At 38.7% G+C, this 19,941-nt stretch overlaps 2 protein-coding genes across 3 annotated transcripts in view; one reads left to right on the top strand and one right to left on the bottom strand.

Annotated features, from left to right (window-relative positions):
* COPS2 (COP9 signalosome subunit 2) overlaps positions 1-8,682 on the bottom strand; it is a 32,258-nt gene extending 23,576 nt beyond the window's left edge. The window contains exon 1 of one of the 2 annotated variants that reach the window (XM_027554053.1): positions 8,558-8,682. In XM_027554053.1, the coding sequence (XP_027409854.1) occupies positions 8,558-8,611 (54 nt within the window). In that variant the 5' untranslated portion in view covers positions 8,612-8,682. The remainder of the gene's footprint in view (positions 1-8,557) is intronic. The other variant, XM_027554054.1, reaches the window with a different exon arrangement.
* A 139-nt stretch (positions 8,683-8,821) lies between these two features.
* The window catches only part of GALK2 (galactokinase 2), a 154,758-nt gene continuing 143,638 nt past the window's right edge, over positions 8,822-19,941 (top strand). The window contains exon 1 of the mRNA XM_027554052.1: positions 8,822-9,062. Within this exon, the coding sequence (XP_027409853.1) occupies positions 9,043-9,062 (20 nt within the window). The 5' untranslated portion in view covers positions 8,822-9,042. The remainder of the gene's footprint in view (positions 9,063-19,941) is intronic.

The following is a 19,941-nucleotide window of genomic DNA, read 5'->3' as shown; positions in this document are numbered from 1 at the left end:
GGACCAATGGTCCATGGGGTTGCAGAGTCAGACAAGACTGAAGTGACTAAGCATGTAAGCATATACTGTTTACACCCAATGATAATGGTCTTTGGTTAAACCAGTAAATAAATGTGTTCAACAAATGAAAATGAAGTCTTTCTCCTTAAGCTATTCATGGTCTGATACAGATATGCAAATGAAACACCAATATAATACAATAGAAGCAGTAACAGAGACACAGACTAGGTTCGGTGGTGTATCAGGAGTAATTAACTACTCCTGAATGAGTTAGAAGGAAAAGTTACCTCAACCAGGTCTAAAAGTACAAATGCATTTTCCCAGGGATGAAAAAAGGCACCAAAACAAAACAAACTATGCAAAAGCATTGCATATTTAGAAGAGCTACCAGTAGTCTGATTGGGCTGAAGCACAGGATGCATGCAGAGCTGATGAGAGAAACTAGTATCAGACAGGGGAATAGAACTATACAGGTCTAGCAGAGTTTATATCAAATGGGGACCCACTAAAAGATTTTATAGAGAAATAATTAGATCTGTGTTTTAGGAAGAGCACTCAGGCAGTAAGGAAGTACCCACTGGATACTCTTACAACTGTTTAGCCAATAGATGATGAAGGCCTGATTCCAAGTAGTAGACCAGGAGAAAAGGGAGAGGACAGAATAAATATATGTGATGTTAAGGATGCAAAATAAAAGGACACATCACATGGGCACAAGAAAGGGGAAAAAGTTATCCTTAATGACTACAGCCAATTTGGTTACACACAGTGACATTAGTCAAAACAGGGAATATAGGAAAAATATTAAATATTGCTAAACTGAATTCCCTTATGTCAGATGAAGATGCAATAACTATAAAAGTATAAGTGAAATGCTTTTAAGAGAGAAACTGAAATTTTAATCTATACATTAAGAATGTTTTAATCAAAAATCAAATAATTTAAGCAATATATGAAAAAGCAAGCACCCGAACAGTGTTAAAAGGGCTTTTAAAAAAATCCACTAAAGTGCACATTAGCTCCAACCTATATAACTCATGTCCTGACATCTATCCAAAGCAATCTCTTAACCATCTACACCAACAAAATTTATTCTTCTTTCCCCCAAACATATTATGCTCTTTAAAATCTCTGCTTTGGCATAAACTGGTCTCTCTGCCCCAAATTCTAAACCACTGCCCCTCCCAACAAGCTTCCCACTTTTCTCCTGTGATGATGTCCAGCCCTAACACTCCTGGAAATGCTGTATTCCTCAAGGCTCACCTTGTGATTCTTTCTCTAAGTCTTCTTAGCAAAGTAAATTTTCTCCATAGTCATGCTTCTACATGACATGCATATCTCTGAAGAACAGTTTTGTATGTATGCTGTTCCCACCTCCCGCCTCCCCTCCTCCCCTGCCCCACCATGAGCTTCTCAAAAGCAGGAACTTACTTTTACTGATCTTGGTATCCCCAGAACCTGGCATATCATAAAATGCTCAGGAAGTGTTTGCTTAATTGAAGTGAAAAGTTAGTGAATGTTTCAAAATAATACAACACAGGAAGGGGCAATTTTGACTCTATGTTGGAGTCAAAAAGGGTCAATTTCATAGTTCATGTACTTATTCTTGTGTCTCTTGTCAACAGAGGTCTTAAGAAACGTGCTCGAGGAAATAGAAGACTCACCATTAACAATGCTTCGCAAGCCTTGATCATGTTTAGACAATAGATGCTGCACATCTAGTGCCAAAGGTAAAGTCTCAGTATCCTTAAGGACTAAATTTAATCCAAGGTAGGCATTTGTGGTTTAGCCATTAATAAAATTAACGTAACTTAAAAAAAAATTTTCACTCAAGGTAATGGATCCTAATCTGTCTATGCTATTAATTAGAACATTCTTTTATTTGTCCTAACTTTCAGTTTTCAAATTAAATTTTCCAACAAGACATCATTAAAGTCTTTAGGCGTGGGCTCTAGTTTTCACTTGCCCACTAATTTGTCATGTAAATTTATGTAAATCACTCACACTTGATGTTTTAGTTCCTCTCGGAACCCGACTCCAGTACTCTTGCCTGGAAAATTCCACGGATGGAGGAGCCTGGTAGGCTGCAGTCCATGGGGTCACTAAGAGTCCGACACGACTGAGCGACTTCATTTTCACTTTTCACTTTCATGCATTGGAGAAGGAAATAGCAACCCGCTCCAGTGTTCTTGCCTTGAGAATCCCAGGGGTGGGGGAGCCTGGTGGGCTGCTGTGTGTGGGGTCGCACAGAGTCAGACACGACTAAAGTGACTTAGCAGTAGCAGCAACCTGTCAGTTATGAGGGCTGAACCCAACAGGAAGTCTCTAATTCTTGCTGACGGTCATGTGTTCCTTTCTGGGGTATAATACACAAGCACAAATTTACTCTGTCGGATAGTCACACTTTACAGATTTACATTAGGGATGAAGAATCTTAATTTATCTTATTCTTAGCACAAAAGAGCTATCTCCCATTACTTATGGGAGATCTTACAATGGTCTCCTTATCATGAGTTATCCTTGTTTGAACCTCTCTAATTTCATTATACAGGGTACACCTATGAGGTACTGCTACAGGCCTTTTTGAAAATGTACTCAAACTTACATTTCAAACCAATCTTCTTTTAAGCAGTAACTTTTAAGAGATGGTAAATTATTCCAATTATACTGACATGGATTATTAAGTAATGCTTCTGAAGTTTTTAAGAAAACTAACTTTATTAGTTAGATGTTTCCAACTTAAAACAGCATCATCCAAATTTGGGGGCTCAACTTATTTATCAAACCTGACTCGGAATTTTTGACACCTACAGAATAGAGAAAACCTGGCTATTACTGAAATTAAAAAAAAAAAAAGCCATATACCATTTAAAATAGCAAAAGAAAACAGGTCAAATCCTCATCAACAGAAAACTGAGTAAATAAACTTATGGTACACCCACACAATCAATGCAGCTATAAAAAAGAAATAAGTAATCTTTCGACATATGTCTATGGAATAATATTTAAAATAAAAAACAAAGTGTAGCACAATATATTTAATATGTTAATTCTGGTTTAAAAAAGGGAAGGGGGGGATAAAAATCTGTATTTGGTAATCTATGGTAAGGAATGGGAACTGGGCAACTGAGGAACAAAAATGGAAAGGAAATGTTAACATTTCATGTTTTTGAACCATGTGTATGTATTACCTATTTAAAATGCTACATGCCTCAGGTTCTGAAGAATTCTAAAAAATTTTGAGCAATGACAAAATCCCTGTCTGGCCCCTCAAGATCAAAGACTTCTGTTCATCATTTGTACCCTAAACACCACCCTCTCTCTTCTCAGCAATAAAATACAGACTCACTGTGAAAAATTTGCAAGAAATAAACATTTTAATTTTCCTGACACTTTTCGTGTTTTCCAGACATTTTATTCTGTATGTTTCCCACCCAGCAAAACAAATAAACTTTACTGCCACACAGTAACATTGTAATATGGATTACATATCTATAGTGGACATGTATTCTCTGTGTGCACAGCAATGGTGACTGATCCTTCCTCTCTTAGATGAGGATTTCAAACACAGTGCTCGTCTCCTAGAGGGCAAGCAATCTATCCTCTCTCTCTCAGCGGTTCACAGAAGGCCCAGAGCTAAGGTGAATCCATAGAAGTTCTTCCTAGGGTTTCACTGCTAGAGTTAGCAAGAAGACCCTTTTGCCTTTGGGGTTATAATACTAGGAAGATAACACATTATATTACAAGATCTTGTGATATACTATGAAGGCAATTAAGCCAATACGTGAGGAAGGCAGCCCAGAAAGAGAGACAAAGGCAGAAAAAGACCCAGCATCGTTATCTGAGTCATGACTCCTGTTACATTTACACTTCTTGGTGATTTGAGCCAATATATGCTCTTTACAGTTCAAGTTGATTTGACATGTATTCCTGTCCTCTCCTTCCTTACATGCAGGAGTCCTGACAAATCTACCAAGTTTTTCTTTTCATATCACTGAATATTCTTTAGAAGCATGATTTGAAATGCTGACATACTTTCCATCACATGGATATATTTTACCTATTACTACCTCATGAGTATTAATAGTATTCTCCTACTATTGATAACTTGGGGGGTGTTTCCAACTATTTACAATTAAACATGCCCTTTTGGGGGTGGGGCGGGGCAGTGCTGCATGGCTTGCAGGATCTTAATTCCCCAGAAAGTGAAAGTTGCTTAGTCTCTGGAACCCCATGCAGTTCATGGAATTCTCCAGGGCAGAATACTGGAGTGGGTGGCCTATCCCTTCTCCAGGGGATCTTCCCAACCTGGAATCGAACCGGGGTCTCCGGCAATACCAGCAGATTCTTTACCAACTGAGCTATGAGGGAAGACCATGGATCAAACATGGGCCCATGGCAGTGAAAGTGCTCAGTTCTAAACACTGGAGTGTCATGTTCCTTTCAAAAGCCTCAACTGTATAATCAAATTTTGTTACTGTGAAAACTACATTCAGAATTCCAAATGTGTGTACAGCAGAAAGAACACTGGCCCAGACCACAAAAATTATATTGTTTGTAAATCTATTCTTAAAGATCCCCAACATTTTGTCAAGCTGTAAGTGACGGAGACAACAGTCTCAGAATAAAATGACCTGTAATCTGCAAGCTCCTTATATGCACAATGGATGACATCAATGTCTTAATATTAAACACACAAAACCCTGAAGCTATTTTTTTGCCCTGTGCTGTATTAAGTATTAGTCTCTCAGTCCATGGGATTTTTCAGGCAAGAGTACTGGAGTGGGTTGCTATTTCCTTCTCCAGGGGATCTTCCAGACCCAGGGATGGAACCCAGGTCTCCTGCACTGCAGGCAGATTCTTTACTGTCTGACCCACCAGGGAAGCCCTATTAATGTACTACTTTTTCAAAGTACTCGTGTCAATTAAAAAATCTTTTTAGAAAACAGAAATGTTAAATTTTAATTTGCTAAACCATGTTCTAAGGTTATAATATGACATCATTTGTCTGAACTTGTTAAAACTGTGACAAATAGATTCTGTAAGATACCTTGTAGCTAAGACTCTTCTCCACCCCTCCCCAAAAGAAGTAAATTTCTAGGGCATTAAAACAGCTATCTTTTAAGGCAAGAATAACAATAGTAATAAACATGTATTCACTAATCACACTATAACCTGACTGCCAATGCAAGAGATATAAAAGACAAGGGTTCAATCCCTGGCAAGAATAACAATAGTAATAAACATTTATTCACTAATCACACTATAACCTGACTGCCAATGCAAGAGATGTAAAAGACAAGGGTTCAATCCCTGGGTGGGGAAGATCCCTTGAAGGAGGGCATGGTAACCCACTCCAGTATCCTTGCCTGGAGAATCCCAGGGACAGAGGAGACTGGTGGGCTGCAGTCCATAGGGCTGCAAAAAGTCAGAAGCGACTTAGCACTGGCAACAACAGTAATAAACATTCATTCAATAATCATAACTATAAACCTAACCAGGATGATTATGGAGAAGGAAATGGCAACCCACTCCAGTATTCTTGTCTAGAATACTCCATGGAAAGAGGGGCCTAGCGGGCTTCAGTCCACGGGGTCACTAAGATGACTGAGTGAGTCTCACACACACACACACACGATGATTATAATAAGGCTCACTGTTTGGTAATATACTTTAAAAAATGGAATTAGTCTATCTTTTCACCATTTTATTTTCCCCTTATAATAATATTTTTCAAACATACAATGCTCTACCTATAATAGGAACTACTAAAGAATACTTTTTGGTATGAAGTAGCTCTGTCTTAAATCTTTTCTAAAAAGACTGTTAGAAGTATTAATCAAGTTCAAGCTTGAATGGCTGGATTGTGTAATTATAACACAGTTTAACTTATCAATGGCCTTATTAACTTAATGAATGACACGATAGTGTTTACTATTAGCTGTTATTATTAATACTATTGTATGTAAATCTGTAAAATTAACATTGAATTAACACATTTTCCAGAACCATCTTCTCTCCATTCACTGCTACATAAATTACTATGCTTAGAAAATACCTGCTTCTGCCTCAGAAATCAAAAGGATCTTAGAAATAACCGATCAAGCATACTGAATTAATTTCATGCTTGTTTTGTCTTCTTTTTTAAAACCAACTTAAGTCTCTTTTCTATTAGCTCAAGAAGTGATTTTGGGTATTTATCAATAGACAATTGATAAAATATATACTGAATGTATCTGTACATGGCTCTCATTAACATTTTCACTAAAATGAGGTGATGAACTATCCAACAAACAATACATTTTTTTTAATAAAAAAAGAAGTTTCCCTAAAACAGTAATTGATTCAGACTCTTTAAATCCAAAGAAACAAGGCTCAGGCAAATATTAGAAAACAAAAACAACTCTTTTGGCAACAGATAAGCATGAAGTGGCAATTAGCCTCGCTTGATCTTTTTAAATGTATGTTTAAAAATTAATAAATATATGTTTATAGTGGCTTAAGGAAATTATGGAAGTAAAAAATAAATTAATATGATATCTATGTAAGAGAGATATGAGGCAGGACTATTTAACAGAATGTTGGGGGGGATCATTAATTATGTGGTTGTGTAAAATCTCATCTTTTTGGGTTAAGAAATTTAAAAAAAGAGGCTAAAATTACACATTCAGTTTTATATTTACATGTGGTGTAAGCCCTCAAAGGCTGGAGAAACACAGCCAAGTTAAATCATTTATATTTAATTAAAATCCCTGCAAAAATGAAGTTTGTACTTCAAGGGGCAGTAAGATTCTCAGTGCCATTTCTACATTACAGTCTCACTCACAGTGCTAGTAAGTTACGTATTCAAAAAACTATTGCTTAGAAAAGAGATAAGCGCAAACAAGTAAAAACACAAACTGAAACTAGGTAAAACACTTCCAGAGTTAAAAAATACCTGTAATATACGTAAACATGTAACAAATAAAAATGCACGAAATATTACAATTAACATTCTTGAAGGATTTAACGCACTGCCTAAAACTGGCTTGGTCTGCACAAAACTACAATGTTAAAAGAAACACTTCCAGAGTTAAAAAATACCTGTAATATACGTAAACATGTAACAAATAAAAATGCACGAAATATTACAATTAACATTCCTGAAGGATTTATTAACGCACTGCCTAAAACTGGCTTGGTCTGCACAAAACTACAATGTTAAAAGAAACACTTTCAGAGTTAAAAAATACCTGTAATATACGTAAACATGTAATAAATAAAAATGCACGAAATATTACAATTAACATTCCTGAAGGATTTAACGCACTGCCTAAAACTGGCTTGGTCTGCACAAACTAAAATGTAAGGCAGAAATCTTACTACTAGCAGAACTCCTTTAAGAATTATCAACACTATTGACTTTTCAGGTCATTTCCCTCTCCTTTTTGCAAATGCTTTCCTTTAAAAGTGAAAGATTAATTAGAAACGACTATACAAAGAAGATTTACACTAATTCAAAATGATACATTAATTATCTTGAGACTCTCTGGCACTTAAAATATAAGGTGAACCAGACTTCCCTGAGCATCTACTTCTTAACTTTACGATAATGCAGCATCACCATAACACACAAGAACCATGCACAAAAACTCCCCCAAATAAAAAGCAAAGCCAAGTTGACGCTAATTCGTGGTCCAGATAATCGTTCTTAGTTCCCACACAATGTTTTTGAATATCAACTTGAAATGTTAGTGAATTTTTAAAGACTTATAAGTCCGTTCATAAATTAAACCTTGAATCTTTAAAAATCACCATTCGGTTGCATAAATTCGTTTTGTTCTACACTGTTGATATTTTAAACTCTGAATACTGGGAAATTTCCAAGTCAAGAAAAAAGCCATTGAGTCAATTCTCTTATACCACCCCACCTCCCAAACCCCAAACAAACAAAAAGTAAAACGTCCTCCCCAGCTTTTCTCTTTAAACAAGTAGTTAAACTACTTTTGAAAAGCTAGCCTGGCTCTCAATTCTCTATTGCACCTTTACCTTATACCAAAACGGAGCCTGGACAAGACTAATTAAGCTCTGTTTCTAGATTCACAAGTGGCGTCAGGTCTGGGAGCAGGAAGGCCCCCTAGTTTTTGGACCCCTCTCCCAGCATTTCGCACTCTTTCAAGTATGAAGAAGAGGGGACAGGAAGACTGGGCCCGAAAGGGCAGAGCCGGGGCCTAGACCACTGAACGGTCCCCAAAACGGCTCGCGCGATAGGGAAGAGGCAATGAGAACCTGACGCCGGAGGCCAGAGGTGTCCTTGCAAACCAAGGAAGCGCTCGGATTTGGAGCTCAACGCTCGGGACCCCCTTCACCGCCTCCTTTACTCTCCCTTCCCCCATGCTAGAGAAGCAGGGCGCGGGCCCGGTGCGGGAAGGGGGAGGAGGTAAACTCGTCCTGTCACTGCATCGGGAGAAGCTGGAAGGAGCACATGTTCTACGGGGAGAGGCCGCGGCCGCCCCTGCCCCGGCTCCTAAAGCCAGAAACCACCTCCAGCCCCAGAGTTCTGTTCCCTGCGCCTCACCAGGTCGTAGTCCTCCTCATCATCGCACATGAAATCATCCTCCATGTCAGACATCTTGGCTGGGACGGGGAGAGGGGGGGAGGAGAAATTGGAGACAACCTCCTCCCACAATCCTCCGCGGCTCAGAGGCGTCACTCCCAGCTTCTCGCCTTCCCGACGCTCTTAGAGGAGCTGAATGTTTCCTCCCGGAACAAATGAGCTCGGTTTTGAGAGGATTCGCTACGACGCTAAAAGCGATTGCACCGTGCTCCTCTTCCTGTGAGACGGTTGGTGCCTTAGCAACTAAACCTAGCAACTAGGGAATCTTTAAGTGCCACGGATTTCAGCGGAAGGGCCTTGGAAACCTTTCGCTCTTAACGTGCGGTTTCCAGCCTCCTGGGCAAGGGAACAGTCTCCTCCCTTGCCTGGCACTCAGGAACCATTTCAGCCTGGTGAAAGTAAGAGGCAGTTTGGGACTAGAAGGCTTTCGCGGAGAAAAGTCTGACATGCCTATCCTGTGTGACAGGTAGTATTCTTTTTGCCATGATTACGGATGTGCATTTAGCCCACACATTTTGGTGGGTGGTCCTCTGATGTTTGGAAACCTTTCAGCAGCACGGTTTACACGTAATGTTTGTTATATTTGTAGTCGGCAAAACAACTCTGTAGATATCCTAAATTAAGTATCAATCTATTGAGGTACTTGAAGTTTTATTCAGTTGTTCAACGAATTATAAACTAAATTTTATTGCCTATGGGACCAAATTAAGGTAACAGTTAACATCTTTTTTTTTTTAATGCATTATTGTTGCACAGCATCATCAGTAGAATTCGAAATATTAATAAAAATTGAAATTGACATGAAGGGAGAAAATACTGCTTTTCAAACAACATTTTCCGTATAAACTTCAGTTTTGTCCACTTGAATTCACAAATTTTATATAGTTAACAGCACAGACATAATTTCGGATGCTTGTTTGCATCTAGTTATGTAACAGCAAAGGACAATGTTTGCAATATATTGTTGCATACATATATACATATAAAAGATTATTTTAATAGTGGCATAATAAGCCCTTGGTTGAATGCAGTGTAATTTATTTAAGTGAAGTCGCTCGGTCGTGTCCGACTCTTTTCGACCCCATGGACTGTAGCCTACCAGGCTCAATCCATGAGATTTTCCAGGCAAGAATATTGGAGTGGGTTGCCATTTCCTTCTCTGGAGGACCTAAGCATGCTATTATTGTTATACATTTCGAATATTACAGTAATAACATTATTTTAAACTATTTGGAGAGAGTATTTTTGTCACTTAATTTTTTTTCTTAGGAAAAATTCCAAGAAGAGGAATTGCAGGCTGGATTTTTTTTTTTCTCGTTTTGGCAGTTACTCAGTAAATAACTGCTTTGCTTTTTTTTTTTTTTTCCTGGCTGCCCCAGAATACACAATCTTAGTTCTCTGACTGTGCTCCCTGCATGGGAAGCATGGATTCTTAACCACTAGATCAGTCAGGGAAGTCCCTGGATCTATTAGTAATCATTTGTTTTTGTTTTTATTTTAATAATTCAAAAGATTTTACTGGAGTATAGTTGATTTAAAATGTGTTAGTTTCAGGAGTACAGCACAGTGAATCAGTTGTACATGTACATATATTCATTTTTTTTTTTTTTTTACTCTTTTTCCACATAGGCCATTATAGAATATTTACTCGAGTAGAGTTCCCTGTGCTATACAGCAGGTTCTTATTAATTTTCCATTTTATATATCAGTTCAGTTCAATTCAGTCGCTTAGTTGTGTCTGACTCTTTGCAACCCCGTGAATTGCAGCACACCAGGCCTCCCTGTCCATCACCAACTCCGGGAGATTACCCAAACTCATGTTCATAGAGTCGGTGATGCCATCCAGCCATCTCATCCTCTGTCGTCCCCTTCTCCTCCTGCCCCCAATCCCTCCCAGCATCAGAGTCTTTTCCAATGAGTCAGCTCATTGCATGAGGTGGCCAAAGTACTGGAGTTTCAGCTTTAGCATCAGTCCTTCCAAAGAACACCCAGGACTGATCTCCTTTAGAATGGACTGGTTGGATCTCCTTGCAGTCCAAGGGACTCTCAAGAGTCTTCTCCAACACCACAGTTCAAAAGCATCAATTCTTCGGCGCTCAGCCTTCTTCACAGTCCAACTCTCACATCCATACATGACCACTGGAAAAATCATAGCCTTGACTAGACGGACCTTTGTTGGCAAAGTAATGTCTTTGCTTTTCAATATGCTATCTAGGTTGGTCATAACTTTTCTTCCAAGGAGTAAGCATCTTTTAATTTCATGGCTGCAATCACCATCTGTAGTGATTTTGGAGCCCCCCAAAATAAAGTCTGACACTGTTTCCCCATCTGTTTTATATATAGTCGTCTGTATATGTCAGTCCCGGCCTCCCAATTTAGTAATCATTTGTATTGCCATCTTTTTGGTCATAGTTCTTAAAAATCATATTTATAGCAATAATACTGTTTATGTAGAGACAAAATTTTCCTTTCCTTCTTTTCCTCCCAATATTTTATAACAAGGCATTTTGAACATACTGAAAAATTTAAAGAATTAGTTCAGTGAACACATATATACCTCTATCAGCTTTATTTGTATGTGTGTAAGTATTCCTAGAATCAGTTGAAAGTATAAAAAGATGCACATATCATTACATATCACTCAAATGCAGCTGTGTATTTCCTAAAAATAAGGACATTCTCTTATGACAGCATCATTGTTACACAAGGAAAATTAATTATTCCCTCATGTCATCTGATACCCAGTGCATGTTCAAAATTTCCTTATTAAACATAGACTTTTAGAATTGGAAGAGCCTTTACTTGTATCACTTCAGTCTCTAAGGCTTCCCAAGCATGGAAATTAATTATAATTTTTCAAATCCCACACCAGAGATTCTGATTCAGTAGGTCTGGGGTAGAACCCAAGAATCGTTCTTGTAACCTTAAAACAATCTCCCTGTAAGTCGTAACTTATATATCCTATTTTATCTAGGATAGCTCAGTCCTGTTATCCCAGAATAATAATTATCAGCATCCATCACTCTCAAAAGTTTGTACAATAAATCACATTGATTACTCTATCTTTAACCGATACTTCTTGAGAAGAGAAAATAGAATCCCAAGGTGATTAAGAACTTTGCTCAGAGTAATCAGCTACATAGTTTTGCATTTTTAAGTCAGTATAGTAATTCTGAAATGATCTATTAATCATGTGGATATGATCATATGTAATAAAACTGCACATTTATTTACATTGAATTTATTTATATATTTTGATGCCTTTAAATGTAATTCCTTAGTTCTTCAATGTGGAAAAATTATTCAAGAAGTTCGTTACTAGGAGCACTAGGAAAAGTGCAGCCACATTTTGAGTGTAATATTCTTGGCCTCCAAATTTCACACAGTTAGTCTGGAAATTTTCTGAGAGTAGTTGAAAAGGTTTTCACAGTGTTTAGCTCACTGCTTGGGTACACAAATGCAAATGAATATTTGCTGTAGAAATAAACACGTCAATTTTTCTATGCAGGCGATGCCCTTATATTATATATATCTACACATCAAAATCTTTTTCTGTCCTCAAAACTTCATTTAAATATCACTTCATTCACATATCCTATCCTAAATACTTTGTACAGTTAAGCTATTCTCTTTTTCTTGACATCAATTTTATTCAGCGGTAAAGTAAAAAGTGGAAGTCACTCAGTCATGTCGACCTGTTTGTGACCCCATGGACTGCAGCCTGCCACGCTCCTCTGACCATGGAATTATTCAGGCAAAAATACTGGAATGGGTTGCCATTCCCTTCTCCATGGCACCTTTCCAACTCAGGGATCAAACCCGAGTTTCCTGTATTGCAGGAAGATTCTTTACCATTTGAGCGACCAGTGAAGCCCCAAAGATGGATGGGTCATGGTAGAGAGTTTGGACAAAATGTGGTCCACTGGAGAAGGGATTGGCAAACCACTTCAGTATTCTTGCCTTGAGAACCCCATGAACAGTATGAAAAGGCAAAATGATAGGATACTGAAAGAGAAGCTCCCCAGGTCCATAGGTGCCCAATATGCTACTGGAGATCAGTGGAGAAATAACTCCAGAAAGAAAGAAGAGACGGAGCCAAAGCAAAAACAGCACCCAGTTGTGGATGTGACTGGTGATTGAAGTAAAATCTGATGCTGTAAAGAGCAATATTGCATAGGAACCTGGAATGTTAGGTCCATGAATCAAGGCAAATTGGAAGTCATCAAAAAGGAAAAGGCATGAGTGAACGTTGACATTTTAGGAATCAGCAAACTAAAATGGAGTAGAATGGGTAAATTTAATTCAGATGAACATTATATCTACTACTGTGGACAGGAATCCCTTCAAAGAAATGGAGCAGCCATCATAGTCAACAAAAGCGTCCAAAATGCAGTACTTAGATGCAATGTCAAAAACGACAGAATAACCTCTGTTCGTTTCCAAGGCAAACCATTCAGTATCACGGTAATCCAAGTCTATGCTCGGACCAGTAATGCTGAAGAAGCTGAAGTTAAATGGTTCTGTGAAGACCTACCAGACCTTCTAGAACTAACACCCAAAAAAGATGTCCTTTTCATTATAGGGGACTCGAATGCAAAGTAGGAAGTCAAGAAACACCTGGAGTAACAGGCAAATTTGGCCTTGGAGTACAGAATGAATCAGGACAAAGGCTAATAGAATTTTGCCAAGAGAATGCACTGGCCATAGCAAACACCCTCTTCCAAAAACACAAGAGAAGACTCTACACATGGACATCACCAGATGGTCTACATCAAAATAGGCTTGATTATATTCTTTGCAGCCAAAGATGGAGAAGCTCTGTACAGTCAGCGAAAACAAGACCGGAAGCTGACTGTGGCTCAGTTCATGAACTCCTATTGCCAAGTTCAGACTTAAATTGAAGAAAGTAGGGAAAACCACTATACCAGTCAGGAATGACCTAAATCAAATCCCTTATGATTATACACTGGAAGTGACAAATAGATTTAAGGACCTAGATCTGATACAGTGCCAGATGAATTATGGGTGGAGGTTCGTGACATTGTACAGGAGGCAGGGATCAAGACCATCTCCCAGAAAAAGAAATGCAAAAAAGCAAAATGGCTGTCTGGGGAGGCCTTACAAAAAGCAAAGGAGAAAAGGAAAGATATACCCATTTGAATGCAGAGTTCCAAAGAATAGCAAGGAGAGACAAGAAAGCCTTCCTCAGTGATCAGTGCAAAGAAATAGAGGAAAACAACAGAATGGGAAAGACTAGAGATCTCTTCAAGAAAATTAGAGATACCAAGGGAACATTTCATGCCAAGATGGGCACAATAAAGGACAGAAATGGAATGGACCTAACAGAAGCAGAAGATATTAAGGAGTGGCAAGAATACACAGAAGAACTATACAAAAAGGATCTTCACAACCTAGATGATCACGATGGTGTGATCACTGACCTAGAGCCAGACATCCTGGAATGTGAAGTCAAGTGGGCCTTAGGAAGCATCACTATGAACAAAGTTAGTGGAGGTGATGGAATTCCAGTTGAGCTATTCCAAATCCTAAAAGATGATGCTGTGAAAGTGCTGCACTCAACATGCCAGCAAATTTGGAAAACTCAGCAGTGGCCACAGGACTGGAAAAGGTTGGTTTTCATTCCAATCCCAAAGAAAGGCAATGCCAAAGAATGCTCAAACTACTGCACAATTGCACTCATCTCACACACTAGTAAAGTAATGCTCAAAATTTTCCAAGCCAGGCTACAACAGTATGTGAACCGTGAACTTCCAGATGTTCAAGCTGGTTTTAGAAAAGGCAGAGAAGAACCAGAGATCAAATTGCCAACATCTGTTGGATCATTGAAAAGGCAAGAGAGTTCTAGAAAAACATCTATTTCTGCTTTATTGACTATGCCAACACCTTTGACTGTGTGGATCACCACAAACAGTGGAAAATTCTGAGAGATAGGAATACCAGACCACCTGACCTGCCTCTTGAGAAATCTGTATGCAGGTCAGGAAGCAACAGTTAGAACTGGACATGGAACAACAGACTGGTTCCAAATAGGAGAAGGAGTACGTCAAGGCTGTATATTGTCACCCTGCTTGTTTAACTTATATACATAGTACATCATGAGAAACGCTGGGCTGAATGAAGCACAAGCTGGAATCAAAATTGCTGGGAGAAATATCAATAACCTCAGATATGCAGTTGACACCACTCTTATGGCAGAAAACGAAGAAGAACTAAAGAGCCTCTTGATGAAAGTGAAAGAGGGAGAGTGAAAAAGTTGGCTTAAAGCTCAACATTCAGAAAACTAAGATCATGGCATCTAGTCTCATCACTTCATGGCAAATAGATGGGGAAACGGTGGAAACAGTGACAGACTTTATTTTTTTGGGCTCCAAAATCACTGCAGATGGTGATTGCAGCCATGAAATTAAAAGGTGCTTACTGCTTGGAAGGAAAGATAGACAGCAACTAGACCAACCTAGACAGCTATATTAAAAAACAGAGACATTACTTTGTCAACAAAGGTATGTCTAGTCAAGGCTATGATTTTTCCAGTGGTCATGTATGGATGTGAGAGCTGGACTATAAAGAACTGAGTGCCGAAGAATTAATCCTTTTGAACTGTGGTGTTCGAGAAGACTCTTGAGAGCCCCTTGGACTGCAAGGACGTCCCACCAGTCCTTCCTAAAGGAAATCAATCCTGAATATTCATTGGAAGGACTGATGTTGAAGCTGAAACTCCAATACTTTGGCCACCTGATGCGAAGAACTGAGTCATTGGAAAAGTCCCTGATGCTGGGAAAGATTGGCAGGAGGAGAAGGGGACGACAGAGAACGAGACGCTTGGATGGCATCCCTGACTCAATGGACATAAGTTCAAGTAAACTCCGGGAGTTGGTGATGGACAGGGAGGCCTGGTGTGCTATAGTTCATGGGGTTGCAAAGAGTTGGACACGACTGAGTGACTGAACTGAACTGAAACTATACACAATTAAATGCACAGTTTGATGATTTTGACGTGCATATATACCTGTGAAATCATCATTACAACCAAGATAATGAAGATACTATTTATCACTGCAGAAGTTTCCCTATTGCCCCTTGATTATCAATGGTTCTCCTCCCCTCACTTTTCCTATGCAACCACTGATCTACTTTTTGTCACTGTAGGTTACATTTTCTGGAATTTTGTTTAAATGAATCATATAATACGTATTCTCTTTTGCCTGATTTATTTCAGTCATTATAATTATTTTGAGATTCATCCATGTTGTTGCATGTATCAACTGGTTGTTTCTTTCTGTTGATGAGGTTTCCCTTGTTGAATTTTTTTTTTTTTTTTTGCTATGCTGTGTGGCATGCTAGATCTTAGATCTCTGACCAGGGATTGAACCTGTGCCCCCTGCAGTGGAAACACAGAGTCTTAACCACCGGGCCACCGGGAAGTCAGTCCCTATTGATGGATATTTGAGGATTTTTTTTTCTCAGTTTTTGGCTTATGTAAATAATTAGAGGTATTTGTTTACAAGTTTTTGTGTGGACATATGTTTTACTTCTCTTGAGTAATGTTGTAGACAGACTCTTAAGGTACATGTGCTTGTGTAGTCCCTTCCACCTTGAATGTAGATGGGATCTGTGGTTTGCTTTGTTCCCTCCCCCAGCTTTATTGAGTTATAATTGACAAATAAATGCGGCTTGTTTCTAACCATTAAGATAGAGCAAAGGTGATGTACATGATTATGTGTATATGATTACATTACACTAGTTTATAAACTCATCTTGTTGAGGAGAGACTGTCTCCCTTGCTGACTTTGAGAAAGCATTGACCATGTTGTAAAAGACCACGTGGCAAGAAGCTGAGGATGGTTACCTGGCCGATGGTCAGCAAGACACTGACTTTTAGTCTGATGATGCACATGGAATTAAAGCTGCTCGCGGGACTTCCCTGGTGGCGCAGTGGATAAGAATCCATCCACCTGCCAGTTCAGGGGACACAGGTTCCATCCCTAATCCAAGAGGATCCCATATGCCGTGGAGCAACTAGGCTGGTGTTCCACAGGACAAGCCATCACCACAAGAGGCAGGCACACCACAACTAGGGAAAGCCTGCACAAAGCAACAGACAACCAGCACAGCCAAAAAGAAAATAATGAATTAAAAAAAAAAAAGCATCTAGCAACCATGTGATCTTGGAAATCAAAACTTCCCCTGTTGGGCCTTAGATAAGACTTTGTGAGACCCTCAAGCAGATGACCCAGCTATGCTCTTCCCTGACTTCTGAACCACAGAAACTGTGGATAAGCAGTCCGTATTATTTTGTACTGCTAAGTTTGTGGTAATGCTGTTGTGCAGCCATAGATATGAATGCAGGTAAATATCTAGTGGTGGGATGATTGGATTGCAAATATGTCTATGTTTAACTTTTTAAGAAACTCTCAAATTGTTTTCCCAACTGTTTTTGCCATTTTGATTATCCACCAGCATTGTATAAGATTTCTACTTGTACCACATCCTTGTCAACGCATAGTGTGGTCAATTGTCTTAATTTTAGCCACTCTGGCAGGAGTATAATTGTGGTTTTGATTTGCATTCCCTAGTGACTAATGCTGAATATCTTTTCATGTGCTTATTTGCCATCAGTTTTTCTTTGGTGAAGTATTGATATCTCCTCAGTCCTTTTGACCATTTTTTAAGTTTCTTTTGTATTTTATTTTTATTTTTTTATATTGGAATATAGTTGATTTACAATGTCATGTTAGTTTCTTGTGTACAGCAAAGTGAATCAGTTATACATGTGTCTACTTTTTTAGATTCTTTTCCCATATAGACCATTACAGAGTATTGAGTAGTTTCCTGTGCTAGTGTGTATATGTCAGTCCCAATCTCTCAGTTTATTCCCCCAACCCATTCCCTGGTAACCATAAGTTTGTTTTCTCCATCTGTGACTACTTCTGTTTGGTAAATAAGTTCATTTGTACCTGTTAAAAAAAATTCCACATATAAGCCATATATTTGTCTTTCTGTGTCTTACTTCATTCATTGTGACAATCCCTAGGTCCATTCTAGTTGCTGCAAATGGCATTATTTTGTTCTTTTTACAGCTGAATAATATTCCATTGTATATATGTACCACATATTTTTTATCCAACCCCCTTTTGATGTACAAAATTAGATTGCTTTAGTAAATGTGCTGCCAAAGTGAGCATCCTTTTGCCCACTTTTAAATTGGATTGTCTTACTACTATTGAGTTGTAAGTGTTCTTTATGCTTTTTGTTGTATTTAAGGATTATTTGCCACACTCAGGTGTACTAAGATTTATGTTTTCTTCTGGAAGTTTTATGTAGTTTAAACTTGTACATTCAGATCTATGACCTAGTTCAAGTTTAATTTTTGTATATACTGTGAAGGAAATGTAGAGGTTTATTTTTTTCTGCATATGGTTATCAGATTGTTCCAGCATTATTTGTCCAAAAAAATAATCCTTTATTGAATTGTCTTGGCAGTTTTATCAAAGGCAATAGACCATTTGATTCCCAACAGAATTTGACCCTTAAAAATATGTTTTTGATAATTTTATGTTATCCTATATTATGATTATTTTGTATTTATTCTTTATTAAACTGAAAGCTCCTTGAGGACATAAATATCTTACTTATTTCTGAATCCCCTGACACTCAGCATTCTCAGTGAAAATGTGATGTATTTAAGTATATTCTAGCATTCCTGATTCCTCACTGCTAGATTGAGACATGTGGTTACCCCAAACAGGCTCATGATTTGGAGTCCTTTCAGACTAATTGTCTAAAGATTTTTTTTTTTTTTTACTACATTTACTTAAGCTGAACACTGTATGTTAAAAGGGCAGAAAAGCGGAGGACTCTTTGTATTAGTCAAATCTGGACAGGAAACTCATGGTTTACTGGAGAGAAAGTGGGGTGGTAACTGAAAAGAGTTTACTGAAAGAACTATTTACAGAGAGGGGATGGGGCTGAGGAACTTTCCCCACAAGGATGGTGAAACACACAGGGACTAGCAACTGTCTGGAAATCCCATTTCTTGAAGGCTTAAAGGGGCAGAGGGAAGAAATAGTTTTACCAGAGCCCAGCAAGAGAGGGAGTCCTGGAAGACGGACCCTCCAACAGCAGCTGTGGTTATAGGGAAACACAGCTACTGCCATAACTATGGCAAAGGTAAGGTGGAGCAGGTGAATTTATGTGTGTTTGTAGTGGAGAGGGGGAGTGGTAGATATCTCAATTTCTCTATTTACTATCCTCTAACATCCTGCTAGTGACCAATCCCAACCAGAAGCCAGAGGTAAAGGAGCCCAGGTGCCATCTTTAGAGATCAGTTTCCAGGAGGGTAGAGAAGGGTGAAAAATGGATCCAGAAATCACTTGGGGGAGTAAACAGTATAACATATGTCATGCAATTCAGCTGTAAATTATATACTTTACTCAGGGAAGGAACTTTCTCTCCTTCAAAGGCAAATTGCTGACTATTGTTGGAGCATATCTCTTGATTTTACCAACCAACCTAAGTGGCTTTTCAAAATGTTATTTCTACTGACATTTAATACCCACTGTTTCTTGAGGGGACCTCTGATAAGTACACTTTGCATGATCTCATTACATTTCCACCTTATAGGCATGATAGGAGGGGCTTCCCAGGTGGCTCAGTGGTAAAGAATCTGCCTGCCAATGCAGGAGATGCAGGTTTGATCCCTGGGGTCAGGAAGATCCCCTGCAGGAGGATAATGGCAACCCACTCCAATAACCTTGCCTGGAAAATCCCATGAACAGAAGAACCTTGCAGGCTACAGTCCATGGCGTCGAAAAGAGAATGAATGACTAAGCACGCACACAGGCATGATAAGAGCTTTCTTTTTTTTACATTGGCTTTCGAAAAATATCTCTTGCTAAATGCAGTTACACAAACTTAGCAATGTTATTTGCCATTTTCATATCTCTAATGCCCATTCATGTTTATTCTCACCCAAAATGGTGACCGTACCTCCCTAGTTTTGTGCCATGAACGCACTTTTTTTTTTGGCCATGCCACATGCAGAATTTTTGTTCCCTGACCAAAGATGGAACCCATATACCCTGCAGTCAAAACATGGAGTCTTAAACCACTGCACTGCCAGGGAAGTCCTTGAATGCGCTTTTCAGCAGGAGGTATGTGTGGAGTCCAAGTAGGGAGCTGACACAATTATACTATAATTCAAAGATCGTTTTTGTTTCTTTTCTTTACCGAAATCAGCAAGTTCTTCCAGTATGTTTTGCATTAATCCTTCTGTGATTCCCCTGTCAGCTAAAGCAGCACAATCTTCAACTGACAGTTGACAGATA

This window comes from Bos indicus x Bos taurus, chromosome 10 (genome assembly GCF_003369695.1).
Source record: "Bos indicus x Bos taurus breed Angus x Brahman F1 hybrid chromosome 10, Bos_hybrid_MaternalHap_v2.0, whole genome shotgun sequence".
NCBI classification, from domain to species: domain Eukaryota; kingdom Metazoa; phylum Chordata; class Mammalia; order Artiodactyla; family Bovidae; genus Bos; species Bos indicus x Bos taurus.
The sequence above is the reverse complement of the archived record's forward strand: the minus strand, read 5'-3'. Positions and strand labels throughout refer to the sequence as shown.